Here is a 14,912-nt window from a genome sequence, read left to right as displayed (position 1 = left end):
CCAGGCTTCAGCTGTAACCCAGCTACAGGCTACAGGTCAGGCATGGACATTAGCTGGGGAAGGAGCTCTGCGGCAAACAGGCTTAGCTGCCTAGAGCTGAATAACTGCCCAGTGGATGCACATGCGCATAAACCAGGGCACTGTCGGTCTGCCACAGCAGGCGGGCGGAGGGGACTGCAGGGTGCACGGGCAGCTCAGACGCAGGCAATTCGGAGAGGTAAAGCTGTATGGGCACTGCTGGAGCTGACCACCTGAGATAAAGAGGGGTGGGAGCCTTAGGATGTCCTTTGCATCCTTGCAACACACTGAACATGCTCACAGAGAGCTACCAGAAGCTTGCAGCGCAGCCTGGGCTGTACAGAAGGGACAGACAGTCGACAGCTGAATGGACAAACTCTGCTTCCGAAAGCAGCACACTGCTGTTTTATTTGCTATTTGCCTGCCTTATAAAAGGATCCAGTCTGAAATTAAGTTTTATTAGCAGTACCCTACTGAGCCAAGGTGGCTGGCTGGAGGAAGAGACAAACTCGAAGAGGCAGTCACAGCCAGCGAGTCCGTGACTGACCTTGGAGCACCGACTCCAGAGAAGCAGCAGAGCCACCAGCAAATGGACACCAGGATGCAACGCTTATGTTAAAGGAAACGGAGTGAGACTGCCGACCGAGGGATGAGGGGAACTACCAGCTGCCAAAAGACGTCCGTATTTACAGCAAAGGGAACAAAAGTGACCAAACATGACAGCAACTCAACTCTTGCCATGCTGTCCACTTGAGAAGGCTGTGCTTGCTCTAAGGTGCCCTGGTCCACACCCACACCCGTGATGCTGGCACTGGGGGCTGTATTTTGGCTCATTCATCCCCCAGCTGGGCCCATTTGGAGACAACCTGGGAGGATTTAATCCCTTCTGCACCACACCGACCAGCCTCACGGCTGCACAGAGCTGTGCAAAATGGGTACCCTCTGCCTGCCCCAGGGGTGGGAGTGCTGGAGCAGTCCCTGCGAGGCTGCAGACCAGCTTCCCCAGCAGCTCAGAACAGGGATTTGCAGTCACTGCAGCACCCCGAAGTGCCTACGCACAGGGTGCTGACTCTGCACCACAGTAATTCATAGCACACGATGCACCAGCACCACTCGCTCAGGCTGCAGCAAGCCCTGCCCCAACCTCCTGCTCTCACAAGGGATCAGCAGGACTCAGGAACACCACCAAGCAATAAAAGCCTTTCCCAAAAACGACGAGAGTCCTCTCTAAACAAATGGCCTTCCCTCACCCACCTCCGGAGACGAGCGCATCTCACAACTCTGGTTTAAGAGCCTGCAAACAGTTCCCCAGGATCAGCGTTGCCCACATGTGAGACAACTTCTGTCTGTTCTCAGCCCCTGCGACACAGAGATCAGCAGTCCTGGCAGGTAGGGTGCTTTGCAACACACCTCAAAGGGACATGGATGAGGTGAACTCTCTGAAAATAACGTTTTTAAACTAATTCTAGCTTCCTTAAAATAGACTGAGGTTTAATAGGGTCCTTAAAAAAAAGCAATCCCTTATTACCTACCTACACATTTCCAGGAGTCCTTTTGCCATTTTTATCCCTAGAAGGACTCTCAAGAACAAAATGAAATGTTTTGTTCAATGAAGCATCTCAGAAATATCAATGCATAAAAAAAAATCCACTTATTACACAGCTCTGTAAGTAAGAAAAATGGCGATAAGACACAATGCTCTTTCCTCCCCATCGCTAAGGTATTTTCTTCAATCACAGATCCTTTGGATGAGGCTGGCAGCCCTGGATGAAGGAGTGTTTTCCAGCAGCAGCGCAGGGCAACGTACTGCAAGTCAGTGCTCTTCCTTTCAGACTATTTCAATGAAACCTTGCCGTTTCTCATCTGCTTCCAAAGAGACAGAGTAACTCAGGACACGGATGCCCCAGAATATATATAAGCCTTGGAACAGGCAGTGCCTTGGCAAAAACCACTTTAAAAACCGAGCTTTCTAAGCAAGGGAACCAACAGACTCTGCTTCAGTCCCTGAGCAGTCACAGCAACACCTTCAGCAAATATTTTGAAGGATATTTTCCAAGCTCTTTCTCTCTGTACCACACTGATCTTTTCTGGGAAGGGATACGGCTGGCTCCATCTTCAAAAGAAGTTGCACCCACAGCCCTGGGCTATGAACTTCAGCACATCTCCCCATCACACCCTCGGGAGTCCAGACCCGACCTCAAAGAGCTGTGGGTTTAGGCAGTGCCCTACCTGCAATACTCTCACGCAGGATTTGCCCACCCTTTGTTTTTGCAGCAAAGCTGCAGGCAGAAGGCTCTCTGGATTCAAGTGCTCCTGCCTCTAACCTTAACAGGACACAGCACGGTCTCAGGCTCATCTTTCTGCAGGGACACGATGTGAGATCAAGGTCATCACTGCAGCTGGTTTGGAAAAAACATGGTGAAAAGCAGCATGATGGTGTCTAACAACCATTTTTGTGATTTTTCTGGGGTTTTTTGTTTAAATTCCATTGCAAAATCCCCATGTGCTGGGAGGGAGAGGAGCATGTGCAAGACCCAGGGTGGCTTTGCACCAGAGGAGCAGAGGACCTGGCAAAGTGTCTCCATACAAAGGAAGGAGCAATGCCACTTGGCAAGGTGGCAAGCAAAGGTTTGGCTCTGCCAGGGTAGAAACCCACCAGCCTCGTGCGGGTCAGCAAGCAGCCACGTTATATCAGTTGCCATTTATTGCAGCCACAGCTATTCCCGATGGCCATGTCATGTCCAACCCCACTTACACCAGCTCTGTGCTGCGGTACCCGCCCTCACAACGCTACAAATAGCTCAGACATGCACGTGCCAGAGAGCGACTGCACACAGCGTGGTATCGCCCTGAAGAAACCCGGTGATGGGAGAGATGCAGCAGAGCACCTCGCACTGCTCCCTGGAGCCAACAGCATCCCCAAAACATGCTTCCGATCTGCTACCAAATTTTAACACCGTACCCTAAGTATGCAATTTGCTATAGTGGAAACAAGAATTGTTTAAACGTGCAAATATGAGTTTGGCTTTGGACCTAAATCCCAGTTTTCAAGCACTGAACGCATCTCCCGTAGGAGCCCCTGTCATTCATCACATTCAGGGAGACCGTTCACTGCACAAATCTGATGTTAGTGCCTTGGCATGAAACTCCTGGGACAGAGGTACGTTTTGGTGGTGCAGACAGTCCATTTTTGACAACGTCACTTCACGTTCTGCTCCTTCAGGTGTTTTCTGCCACCTCCCAGATGTTCCCTCCACCCTTAATAAAACCTTTAGTGCTACAAAGACAGAAATTTCTCCTGCCCGTGGCTATGCCACATCTAAAACCTCCCGGCTGCCCTGCGCCCCTGGTGCTAATGACATTCACCCAGGCAGCCCCTCTGCAAACTCTCCTGGCCTGAGAACCAGCATCAGGGCAGGGAGCGGAGGGCGGTGGCAGCTGCCACCAGACACCTCTCAATGGCCAGCCTGTCACCTCCGCGCTGCGGGGGACACGTTCCTCGGCACGACAGCATGGTCAGCGACTGTCCCACACCCTATCTGCTTCCCATCTCAGCATGAACACAGACTCAGCCTTTCATCCAATCCTGAAAGAACGTGTTTTTCTCCTCTTTTTTTTTTTTTAAGTGAACAAGAAGCTACAAGCGAGTATTTGGCCTTCACAACCGATGGGCTGCAGCCAAACTCTGCCATATGTTCCAGCTAATACATGTGGGCTTTGCTTCCCATCCAAGAAAGGTAAAAAAGGACATTTATGAGCCGGGATTCAGCAGGAGCATGTGGGAAGGAAGGGGTGGAAAGGGGATACTATTTTTGTTGCTATAATTATTCAGTGGCCAAATCCCTGACCCTTGACGTCAGCTCTGGAGGGTCTGTTTAACTGACCAGTTGTCATGGAAAGAAGGACTGGTTGGGAGGCACAGGCTGACGAGGAACAGCTCTTTGCTGCCTGAACCCCACACAGGCAGACCCCCTGCCTTCATTAGTCATCACCAGCTCACGGCCAAGAAATAAAAATGTCAATACCTTATTGCTGATACATTGGCTGGAAACAAAAGCATCCAGGGAACTTCGCGCCCTCCTTCCTGCCATCGGTTACTGTTAAAAAGCACAGGCCAAATTCTGATCTCAGTTTCCCCAGTGTAAAGGCAGAGAAACTCCACAGCCCTCAGCTGGGTCACCCCGGGTTCACATTGATGTATCCAAACTCAGCCCGGCCTCGGTCCAGACTACACACATGGAAATATGCCATATGCAGAGTGCAGTGGTCCCTACTCCTCGGGAACAAACTCAATCACAATGACTAATTCATAGCACCTCCAAAGGAAAAAACTAAGATAAATAACCCCTGAATCCCTTGCTCCAGATGTCAAGCACTGCCTTGAGCCCAGCGTCCTGCTAGCAAGGCTCCTGCAACGCTCAGGAGGTTGGCAGCAAATGGTTCAGTTACTGACACGATGGTTTCTCATTACTGCCCACGCCATCCACGATGAAATCACCAGTTGTACGAAGAAATGGGAATAATCCTTGTTGAAACCTCAAGCACAGCTAGTGAGTACTGGGCATAAGTTTGCTTAGCAGGGCTAAATTGCATTGCTCATTCACATGCAGTTCATTATGAGCTGCCATTAGTTATTTCTGTGGCCAAGGACAACAAAAGGACTCAGCAGAAGCCAGAGCAGAGCTCGCTAGGATGTATGGATGAGAATTAACAGGCAGCGCAAAAAGCCATTTAACAAATCCCAGCACAACTGCCTTGGACAGGGCAGTTCAGCAGCAAGGCTCTGCCAAGGAGCAGCCAGCGGAGGAAGCTGTCTGAGATGAGTGATAAGCAAGGTGCAAAAAACCACAGGAAACTAAGGAGATAAAAGAACAGGGTAGGGGCAGGTTCCAGGTTACAGCACAGCAGCAGGAGTCTGTTCTCCAAAGTCAATGGGCTCTCCTGCACAGTTTTTCCCAAATTGGGATATTCACCTAGCTCATGCATTGGGATGCCATTAGATCAAGATCTCAAAAGATCCAGTGAAACCGTGTGAGTCACAGTATTGTCTTCTCCATCATCCAAGCCACAGCACCAGGGATTGCCAAGAAATAAGAGGAATCCAGGCTTACCTTTTTTTCTCCAAAAGATGAGAAATTTTGCAGGCTGGGACCTGCCGCCAGTATATTTTGGAGCCCTGGCATGACTGCATAGCTATGAGGTGAGAAAGAGGAAGTTGGCAAGACAAAAAAGTAGTCCTGGCCATCAAATGGCTGACTACTAGCCTGTATGAAATGAGCTTAGTGGGTTTAAGACCAGTTTGTGCTAATTGGTTGTGTCCTGATTCGCAGCAGTGCTGAGCAGGGCTGTGCTAATTTACTGTCAGTTGAAATGATGTGGAAATTTGCAAACACCATAGTTTTGGTTTTGGATTTGTTCTATTAAAAACAAAACAAAACAAAACAAAACAAGACAAAAACCAAAAAAAACACAACCAAAAAACCCAGCAGAAAGTTACTACAACCATCTAGTCTAACTTTTAGTACAGCACCAGCCTGGAGTCAAGTCCAAAACGTCAAGATTGAGTCTCCTGTGAAGACAGCGAGGGAGTCCAGTGTAATTCTTGGTACATTGGTTTCAACTGCAAGCTCACCTTCAACACAAAAACATGTGCATTTGCTAGCGTCAGTATTGAACCACTGGGTCACCTCTTTCTCTCTCTGATAATACCTTCAACTCAAAATGAAACTTTTCAGAAACATTTCATTTGAAGTGGTCAGCAAGACCAGGGGCAGGGGCAGTTGGGTCAGTGTCCCGGGTTTAGGGCAGGATATTTAGTTCTGCCCTGAACCCGGGACACTGACCCAACCATCAAGACTCAGAGTTTTCCATCCTATAAACTGAGTTTATTTTTGTCTACATAATTTTAACTTTCTGAGCACTAACATTTACCCTCTGGTGAGGACTAGGAATGCTCTCTCAGAAAATCTAAATAAAGAGACGTTCCAAGAGATTAGTTCTGGGATCTATTTATTTATCCAGTATCTGAGTAATACCAATTCTCAAGATTAAAGATAAACAAACACTGCTAATAGTAATAATCCAAATAATAACGATTATCTGACAGTTCTACTATAGGTCTTTGTCTGGGATGTGTCATACAAATCCTACGAAAACAGCACCAACTGACCGGGCAGACCTCGCAGTACAGGTGGTGGCTGTGGTGAGAAATAGTCTCAGTAGGCTGCTCCCGCAAAGACTTTTTATTAGCGTGATTTTGCACATTATTGTGTGTCACTACCCATAAGACTCCATAAGTGAAATCACCACCTTTCCCCCAAAAGCTGCGGTTCATCCCAGGACAGGACACTATTATCTGCTTAAGTCCATGCAGTATTACAGCATGAAGGAAACAGAACAAAACGTTCATGGAAAATATCAGCCCTTGAGTGAAACAAACCAAATCCCCAAAGCAACTACATTGGTGTGAATCCAGAGTTACTCTGTGATCCCTAGGTAGGTAATCCAGACGTTTGTCAAGGAGACAAAAGACTCTGGCCCAGTGCAACAGCGCAGAGATGGGCAGCAGCGAGTAGTTACTTGAGGTGGAAAGAATTTGGTGGAGATGTCTTAACAACCATCCGGAGGCTTGCTACAGGCGCTCAGAGACAGACGTCCAAGCGTGGCTGGTGGTAGGGCTCACATAAGCACTGGCAGAAGACAGAACCATCAGTCTGGAGTGGTTAGAGGATTGGTTTTATACACACAAGTCTCCTCCCTTAAGTTGGGATTCCCATAAATAGGGAGTTTTCAAAGGCAGAACCGGAGTAGGGCAACAATCTGTATCACAAAGGTTTCTATGAGTTTGGGCTCCCACTCCATTCCCTTTTTTTTCTCCTATGGTCTTTTATCAAGTCATTATTGTGTCTGTGCTGCATTTCAGAAATCTTGGTGGCATGGGTGGGCACGAGAGCACGGTGCGACCCAAGGACACGCTCCCAGTGGTGCCTCCAGCACTGCCCCATCAGTTGCAGCGTGGAAGACCCAGCAGAGAAGATAACAGCACAAAGTCAATGTTCTCCCCAAACAACACCACTAGAAAGATTAAGCTGCCCATATAAAGTTTGTATGACCAGAATAAGATTTTTTTAAAAAGAAAACACTTTAAAGAACAAATAAACAGCCTTTCCTACAACAGGAAAAACCTAAACGTTATTGTTTTACGCTTGCAACACATGAAATCTTGAAGATAACGGAACTGAAGCACAACTCAGACACGGCAAGGGGGACCTCAAGACAAAGACAGAATAAGCAAGACCGAGTTGGACTCTTGCACCTTTTGTCCCACTTACAATCTCACATTACTAGGAGAGGAGTAACTTCCTATGCACTGGAGACTTGTTTTATTTATTGTTTTAAATGCAAGCAGAGACCAAAAGGCCTTTCATCATCTAGATCCAAGGCTGGTGGTTACAGACTACATTCATACAATTCCTGCCGTGCTTCACCGATGTGCAGCGGGGCACGCAGGCAAGTGGGAAGATGAGACCATTGCGAGTCAGCATTTACAAAATGGGAGCAAGTGCTCAGGAGCAGCACACCAATATACAGAGAAAATGAAAACTGGCTAGAGCGATCACCCAGCAAACAGGCCAGGGGATGCTGTGGCTGGGAACAAGATGAGACGAGGGAGAGAGACCGTGAGGGATGGGTTAGCAGGGCAGGAGAGAGGCAAGGCTTGGTTTTGTAACCGATACAGCGATCAACTTCTCCAGGTTACTTGTTATTTTTGGACCAGACTGACTTGCAGGAGTTAGCACAGGGACTGGAAGCGATGCTCCGTCACAGGGTTCGTGACAGACCATCCACAGCAAGCTCCAACACGGCTACTGAGTCAGCAGCTTGCGGCCAGCAAACGCTCGCACGGTGCACATTGTTTCCTCCTTCTCCACTTGCTCTCAGAGCTAGAAAACCCCCAGAAAGGGGGGCTTAGAAACATCATAGCCTGCAGGCTAGGTTTTAACAGAAAAAAGATGACTAAGGCAGCAAAGCAAAGAGGACGTGATTAATAAAATATTGAAGATGGCAAAGAGATTCCCCCCACCCACCCACTTGCCAGGCCTAGAGGGTATTTCACTGGCAAAGACCAAGCGGCCATCACACAGCATAAGGCAAACTGCCCTTCTGTCCACGGGACATGACATCAGAAATCCACTGAAGGACCTTTTCTCTGTGGGCTGGTGAGCCCACTGCATGCCCTACAAGAGTTAAACCCCATGTTCTCACCTCTGTTTCCACATCTTCTCACAACCTATCCCACTCATAACTGCCTCAGTTAGCTGTACCCAGTATATTTTTCTAAATTACCTGAAAACATCAGCTATCCTAGGAAAAGGAGGAGTCTTCCTACATGTTTCGAAGCTGCAAAGAAGACTCATAAGCACATTTGGACTTGGGCTGCTTGTTCAAAGCCATTTGTCTAAGAGACTGAAGTCAATGTCAGAGGCCTGATCCAGAGCCCAAAGACCACAGAAACCTTCAGCTGAATCCACAAGCTGTCCCAGTCCTGCAGTGCACCACAGTCTCCCCTCACATCATGCTAGAGTCACCAAAAACACTTAGATCACATCTGTGAAACAGAACAGTGGTCTTCAGGCGGCTACTGTTTCTATTTCAGAAAGTACAGAGGAAAAAAATAAAATTAGGAAATAATTTAGGGAACTGATAGAATGACATGGATTTAGAGGCTGATGGGACATGTTCTTACAGAGGGATAACCACACCATCACCTCCGTGCACCTCTACTGTGCTCTGTGCAGGAGTATCTCAAGCATCTGCTCAGAAGCAGGAGCAACGCAGCCCAGGGCAGCCGCTGCTACAGTCCAGTATGCAGCAAAGAAAGTCCCAAACCTCCAATTCTAACACAGTTTTCCACCAATTCACGGCAGAGACTAATTCATATCGACGACTGGGCCACGCTGTGCTGGCGCTTGCTCTGCAGTGGGAGATGGGAGGCAGCGGGAGACCCCAGCCTGCCCGCAGGGCGCACGGGGCGGCTCCGCTGCCCCAAAAGCAGCAGAGGCACAGACGGTGCTGGCCAACATGTGGTCTGTGCATCTGTCCAGCAGGACTAAAAGCCTTTGCTTTTCATACCCCACAGGAGTGCTGCAAGGATTAGCTCATGTTTATTCAGCACCATTTTTCAAAGCACTGCACAAGAGCCAAACCCTTCAATTTTTTATATCTACTCCTTGCTCTTTCATTCCCTCCTGAAGGGATGCGCTTCTCCCCTCCTGAGAAACAAACAAGCGCGAGGTCAGCAGGAGTGGGAGGTGGGAAGCACATTCCAGGCTGCTCCTCCTCTCTCAAACCACAAATGCCACCAACCTCTGCGGTCTGTCCAGCCCGGCACCCCGCGCAAGTGCCCAGCATCCAGGCCTCCCCACGCAGCCCGGGGAGGGGCCGGACAGGATACACAGCAGGATGTTTAACCTCATCTCATTTCCTTTTCAGTTTCAAGGAGCAAAACAGGGGGGGTCAAACAGCCGCCCCTGGAGCCGTGCAGCCTGCCCACGCACCCACGGCAAGGCAGGGGGGTCTGCACAAGCCCCGCTTTGCAGTTCCCCTTCTCAGACAAAAAGCCGAGCGGATGCTGCAGCCGAGGTCTCCCTGGAGGGTGCGTGTGCCGATACATCCCAGCCCTCAGGGAACATGCCAAAGCCTTGGCACTCAGCCTTGGCACGAGGGGATGGTTCACATCCGAGTGTATGCAAGTGCTAAACATTAGAACTCATGTTTTGTGCAAGTGCAGGCAAATCCAATGTGGGGCATTTTCTTCTGCGCACAGACTTGTTGAGCCAGATCAAAAGAGCAATCCTGGGAACAGAGCTCGCGCGCAGGCAGCAGCAGGGTGAGGATGTGGACAAACCACTACAGGTTGCTCTGCAGGACAAAGCTGATCAGAGTGCTGCTTACAAAACCCAAGAGCATCAGAAAGGGTTAAAGAAAAAGGTATTAAAAATGTAAACAGCTCTATTCAAAGAGTACCCTCCCTTGGCTACAGTGCCTGAAACCTGGGCATCCATGCAGATAGCAAGAACATCCGCTACTCCATCAGACAGCAGGAAAATCAAAGCGTTAGCATGAATATAAAATCTCCAGACGTTGCAAAAGCAAATTAAGATGAGTCATATGTAAAAAAACTGTTTTCACCACATATTGCTTTGATAAGTTGACAATGCATTTTTAAATAAGGATAATAAAAACCTCAGACCCAGCAGAAACAGAAATGGGAGAACAGACCCATTCCCTAATTCCAAGGAAAGTTTTTCAATGAGCTTGATGTGAGCAAACCTTCGTGACTCTGGGAAAGGCTTTGAATTCAGAAGAAGAAATCACTTAATTTTTTAGCATGGTAAATTTAGTGTCACTTCCCACAGATGGTGACATTACACAGAGCATCTTTCAGAGTAAGGACCCCAGGAAAATTCTGCCGGCTTCACTGGGATCGCAGACGAGCCAAATTATAGTGCCAGTTCACTCCCAGGATTTCTTTCAGGAACTCTATGCAGCACATGGACACGAGTTTAAGCCAATGCAGTTCTAATCCCTGACTTCTAAAAATGACATTAAGGCAATGACAGAAAAGGAAGTACAGAAAAAGCAACATAGCTATGATTTTCCAAAAGGTTTTAAAGTGCAGTAGCTGATTTTGCCTCCTTGTTCTGCTGCTGTGTAGGCACTGCACCACACTGGCACTGTCTAGGACAGATGTTTGCTTCTCCAACTGGAAATGGATTTCAGCAGAATCACTCTCCCCATGCTCCGCTGTGCAGGTCTTCACCTATTAAGTTGCCTATAGCAACTAAAAGGTTATGAATGTGCTCAAATAAAGCAGAAATCCAGAGGGAAATGTTCCAGAAATGTTTTAAACATTCAGCTTGGCATGAAATAAAATTCCCACAGTTTCTGTCCTTACTAGTCATGAACAGGAAGACTTACTACAGGTACCTGGCTTGACAGAGCACAAGTCTTGAACTAAAAGAAAAATATCATTAACTATCCTGGTGTGGGTTGTTTTGGGGTTTTTTGGTTGTTTTTTTTTTCTTTTTTTTTCTTCTTTTTGGCAAGGAAGTTGAAAGAACAACACCGGTTCCCTCAGAGAAGGTAACAGCTACAAGGCGGAAGTTACCAGGATAAGAGGATGATGCTCAGGATGTCAGTGGCTTATAAATACTGACTGTACAGTGTTATGCAAAGGATAACACGAGAGGATAAAGACCATCAGATCCCAGTAGCAGAGGTTATATACCTCTCAGCTTCACACACACTCCCAGCTCCTGGAACACAGCATCAGTTCAGTTTGTCTGAAAGGGAAACACCTCTGGCACGGGGCATCGGGGTGTTACTGGCGGGGAGTGTCTGGGGGCTTTTCTCTGCAAACTCTCCACCGAAGACAGGTCATTCTCAGAATTACACTATGTTACACTACAAGACAAACAGAAACATCCCTCCCCCAAAACAAAAAACAAAACAGGAAAAGCACAGGTAAGCCAAGGCTAGACAGAGGCCAAGTTGTCATCCAGGATGCTTCATGTCGGGAACAGGCCATGACCACTGACCATACACAGCAGTGAGAATGGAAGGGGGGACTAGACCATACCTGGGCAGCTTGAGAGAGATGGAAGGGGGGACCGCACCTGGGATGTTTTGGGAGGATGGAAGAGAGGATAATCTTTTGGAGGGGGCGGGGGGGGCAGCCCTGGCCGGGGGGGCTGGCGGTGCCTACCTGGATGTAGGCGCGCTGCAGGTAGCTGTAGGGCACCCGGCGCTGGAAGTCGGCGCGCACCTCCTCGGCGGCGCGGTGGCGGGAGGCGGCTCCCAGGCGCGGTTCCTCGCAGCGCCGCACGCAGCCGGCGCGCCGCAGCACCGAGCCGAAGAAGGGCAGGTCGCCGCCGGCACCCGGACCCGGTGCCGCCAACCGCACCTGCCCGCGGCAGCGCCGCCGGCACCGCAACCGCGCGGCCCGCAGCTCCCGCCGGCTGCGCAGCGCCCGCTCCAGGCACCGCGCCGCGCCCGCGAAGTCGCCGCCGTAGTACGCCTCCACGCCGCTGGCGTACAGCGCGTCGAAGGGCTCCAGCGGGCCGCCTTCCCCCGCGCACCCGCCGCCCGCCCGGCACGCCGCCGGCAGCAGCAGCGGCAGCAGCAGCAGGGCCCCCCAGGGCCGGCTCCCGGATGCCATGCCCGCCGCACCGGCGGTCCGTGCGATGGGTGCCCGGTGCGGTGGGGTCGGGGGTCCGCGCAATAGGGGTTCGGGCACCGTGTAGCGGAGCTGGGTGCGATAGCGTCCGGAGGCGGGCTGCAATAGGGGCGGTGCGGTAGGGTCCGGAGGTCCGCGCAGTGGAGTCCGCCGCGGTGGGGTCCGTGCAACGGGAGCCGGGCACCGTACAATGGATCTCGGTGCGATAGGGTCCGGGGGTCCGTGCAACGGGAGCCGGGCACCGTGCAATGGATCTCGGTGTAGTGGGATCTGGGGGTCCGTGCAGTGGGGCGCGGTGCGGCAGAGCCTGGGGGTCCGTGCAATGGGAACCGGGCACCGTACAACGGATCTCGGTGCAGCGGGGTCCGGGGGCCGTGTGAGGGGCTCCGCTGCGGCTCTGCCCTAGGCGGTGGCGGAGCCGCGCCGCGGCTCCCTGCACGCCCGGCCCTGTGCCGCCCTCCCGCGCCGCCGGCACCTCTTAAAGGGCCCCGCGCCGCCGGCCCGGCCCGCCCCGCCCGCGCCACCGGCCCGGCCCCGGCCCCGGCCCCGGCCCCGGCCCCGGCCCCGGCCCCGGCCCCGGCCCCGGCCCCGGCCCCGGCCCCGGCCCCCCCGCAGCGAGGTGGTGGCGCGGGGGGCGCAACCAGCGGCCGGGCGCCGCTCGGAGCATCCCCGCTCCGCGGCTCGCCCCGTGGCTGCAGGGATTTTTAAATGACGCTGTGAAATTTAAATTGCCCCGGGGTGATTTAAAGGGCAGCAGCAGCCTTTCCTCCCGCTTTTCCCTTCCGTGCCCCACGCCTCCTCCTGCTTCCCCACATCCCCGCGGTGGGCGTCGTTATTCGCAGGATGCAGCGTTTGCCCCTCTGTGAGGGTATTGCTTGGAGCCGTTTTTCGCTGGGTTCTCCACCCCTAGCTCCTCTTGCCCCGGCAGCCTCCCGCCGCTGGGAATTCTGCAAATAAATCATCTGGGATGAGTACAGTGAGTGGCTGGTGAAGCCTTTTCAGCTCCCAGCTGTGTGTTTGTCTCGCTTCCTCCAAGATTTCTCTCTTCCAATGCTGTAAAGCCCTACCCTGCCAAAAATGTTACTTTTATTTTTGCATGAATTTTAAGGCATTTTAATGATGAGATGTTTGGCAATGCAGCCTAGCGACACACGAAAAAAAAACTTAGTTGGCATTTTAAATAATCTCAGTGTTGAACACCTGTCAGCAAGAAGTTTTTCATATTAATACAGTTAATTTGACTGAAATCAGCTGTTCCTGAGTGAGAGGGAATGGGCAAATCCTGGATCCCATTAGGTGCTTTACTGTAAGCTGTTCTGGGCTTGAACACTCCAAAGTCTGTGCATACAACACTATGCTCAGTAGGGTTTCTCATCAGGGATTGTGGCCTTAGTTATTTCAGACATTTCAGGAATATCTCTATAGCTGTTGGCTATCTTTTCATAGACTAAAATAGCTGCAAATGGGAGATGCTTGAAACCCATTTGGTCCAGATTTTGTTATTGCATCAAGCCAGATGTTCCTCATGGTTGTGCTGTGCTTTCCCCTCTGCTGCTCTAGTGGCTTTGATCAAATTGTTTCTCGTTTATACTGCTTTGTCCAGGATCAGAAACAGGGCTCAGCACCCTCTCTTTGGGCAAGTGATCAGATTATAGAGTCTGGTTTATGACAGTTTCACGTAAGAGAACGTTTTTTCCCACATGGCTGGAGATTTACTAGCGTTCTTGGTGAAGAGCTTTCCCATCTGGCAAAGATTTCATAACAATATCTTCCTTGTTGCTTTCTTGCAAATTGGCACAAAATGTTTTAAAGGTTTGGGTGTCCCTCCATCCTTCTGCCCTGCCAGACTGGTGCGTTGGGGAGGGTACCACAACAGGGGAACCAAACACCGTGAAGGGAGATCTCCAGCGGGAGAGGTACGTGCTGTAACCACTTGCCCATGCAATATGAGTTCTCAGGTCCAGATAAAGCCTTTTGCAAGGGAAGTGTTATCAGCACTGCTGGGGAACGGAGGTGACATTATGAGAGGGCTACTTCAACCTTCTCAAGGGTCACTTGAGGATTTGCTGCCTAGATATGACAGAGGTGCCACTGCACAAGTTTAGAGTGGGAGTCAGCTCTGCCCCAAATCGCAGAGATAAAGCACCCAGCAATTTTGGGTGCACTTTCTGAAGGATGCACCTCAGATGATCTATTTGCAGAAGTGCTGTATATAATTCCATATTGTTTCCAAGTCAGCGACATCTCTGCGTGTGCAGTGATAACATTGAGGCCCTGCGTAGGAAGGAATGCAGAAAGTACATGAATGACTGGGGAGAGGACGAAGTCAAACAAAATGTTATATTTCATCCTGGTGCATTTTCTGATCAAAATGTTTCTTTCATTAAAAATCCTTTTTGAAACAGGAAAGAAAAGGTTCTTAGTTCTGACACCCTGCAGTCCAATTCTGTTGCATTTCCTCCAGGGTCTTCTCTGTAGGCACCCACTCACTCTAGGACCAGACTGCCACTACCCCTGCTTTGCAGTCTTCCTGCCTAGGGTCATGCTTTCTTTAGTCACAGAAGTTTGTGCTTTCCCTTACCTTGATGCTTCATTGCTACCTAATTGCAGCAAAGAGCTCAAAAACAGTTGGCACATACAAGGCACTCAATCCAGG

At 50.4% G+C, this 14,912-nt stretch overlaps 1 protein-coding gene across 1 annotated transcript in view; it reads right to left on the bottom strand.

Annotated features, from left to right (window-relative positions):
- P3H2 (prolyl 3-hydroxylase 2) overlaps positions 1–12,238 on the bottom strand; it is a 75,593-nt gene extending 63,355 nt beyond the window's left edge. The window contains exon 1 of the mRNA XM_075157100.1: positions 11,786–12,238. Within this exon, the coding sequence (XP_075013201.1) occupies positions 11,786–12,238 (453 nt within the window). The remainder of the gene's footprint in view (positions 1–11,785) is intronic.
- Positions 12,239–14,912: the final 2,674 nt, after the last annotated feature.

Source organism: Calonectris borealis, chromosome 9, assembly GCF_964195595.1.
Source record: "Calonectris borealis chromosome 9, bCalBor7.hap1.2, whole genome shotgun sequence".
NCBI lineage: Eukaryota > Metazoa > Chordata > Aves > Procellariiformes > Procellariidae > Calonectris > Calonectris borealis.
Note: the sequence above shows the minus strand (reverse complement) of the source record. Positions and strands in the feature narration are given on the sequence as shown.